This window comes from Plasmodium gaboni, chromosome 8 (genome assembly GCF_001602025.1).
Source record: "Plasmodium gaboni strain SY75 chromosome 8, whole genome shotgun sequence".
In the NCBI taxonomy this organism is placed as follows: Eukaryota; Apicomplexa; class Aconoidasida; order Haemosporida; family Plasmodiidae; genus Plasmodium; species Plasmodium gaboni.
The window spans coordinates 360,421-362,142 of NC_031488.1; the positions used below are offsets into that span (position 1 = coordinate 360,421).

Below are 1,722 nucleotides of genomic sequence, written 5' to 3' on the forward strand. Positions count from 1 at the left end.
TTTTTTTTTTTTTTTTTTTATTTTTTTTTTTTTTTTTATATTTTTTTTAATTTTTTTTTTTTTTTTTTTTTTTTTTTTTTTTTTTTTTTTTTTTTTTTTTTGTTTACATATTGTTGTTTCAATAATTAAATTTTGTTGATATTTTAAATATATAGGTAGTATATAATTTTATAATTAACTTTATCTTCTTTTTTTTATTTTTTATTTTATCTTCTTTTATATTTTTTTCACATATATATATTCTTCTTCTTCTTTTTTTTTTTTTTTTTTTTTTTTTTTTTGTGCAGAAATTTGATTAAAACAACCGTTACATTATCCTAATAAAATAAAAAATGAAAAAATATATACGTGTCTACATATAAAGAGAATTATAATTTACAACATGAATATATTTATTACTTTATTAAAATATTATATAATATTAATTATATTATATTATTGTAGAAGGTATATTTATGTAATATTTTTATATTGTTTTTCTATTAAAATTACTTGAGATTTTTTATCAACAATAGCATGTTCCACCATAATATTACAAATACTCTTTGCATCGAATACTGTCTTTTTTTTTTCAACGTTTACCAATCTTTCTTCCTATAATTAGAAAGCATAAATATAAAAATATATTATTCATATTATAAAATATGAAAATGGTAGTATATATATATATATATATATATATATATTTTCTTTTATTTATATACCTTTTTAGACAAATTTGTTATCTCATTTATTACATAGTTTATATCAACAAAACCAAAAAATCCATCTGTTCCCAGAATTATAAAATTATCGTCAGAATTTATTTTAAACTTTTTAAATGTCCCTGTACACAATAAGCCATATTTCTTTAATCTAAAAAAAGAGAAATTAATTGGTATAATTATATAACATACAAAATAATTTGAAATATTTTGCTTCATTTATTTTATTATAATATATATATATATATATATGTATATTACGATAAGTCCCCAAAAGATCTTGTAACATCGATTATATCGTTCACTCTTCCATTTTCAATAGTACCTCCATGTTTTATTATTCTTTCTTTTTCTGTTATAACCCAAGGCTTATGAATATCTACTAACTCAATGGCTTAGGAAAGATAAAAGGAAAAAACATAATAAATAAATATATATATAACAATCAAGATTGATAGGAATAATTCTATGTACATATTAACAACTTTTTTGTTAGAATAAAAGAATTTTATCCCTTTATATAATATACCTTGATTACAATTATTTAAATAACGACACAAATAAGCACATGAATCTCCTATGTTTATAATATAAGCATATTCATCTTTTATTAAAACTATCACACATGTGGCACCGTCTGAATAGCAAAAAATATGAAATTATTTTATGTCACCCACATTATCGTTAAAACATATACATATATATATATATATATATATATATATATATATGTATTTATTTATTTATTGTGGTGTATATACATTGTTATCACCTCGGCTATTTGGATATTCTTGGGCTATCCTTTCATCTATCCTTTTGCATGTATTATTAACACTCTAAATTAAGATGAAACAAAATATATGATATATTTATTAAGTTATATGAACATTTTTTTTAATAAACAAAAAAATAAATAAAAGACAAAAAAAAAAAAAAAAAAAAAAAAAAAAAAAAAAAAAAAAATCTTAAAAAAAAAAAATAAAAAAAAAAAAATTTATTTTTATTTTTTTATTTTTTT

At 17.4% G+C, this 1,722-nt stretch overlaps 1 protein-coding gene across 1 annotated transcript; it reads right to left on the reverse strand.

The window, feature by feature from the left end:
- Positions 1-227: 227 nt before the first annotated feature.
- On the reverse strand, positions 228-1,540 carry PGSY75_0810500 (putative protein phosphatase; the record flags this gene model as incomplete). Its single annotated transcript, XM_018785231.1, has 6 exons — positions 228-317; positions 493-594; positions 705-855; positions 966-1,098; positions 1,234-1,341; positions 1,477-1,540. Coding segments are annotated over 6 exons (648 nt in total), but the record flags the coding sequence as incomplete, so codon positions are not given.
- Positions 1,541-1,722: the final 182 nt, after the last annotated feature.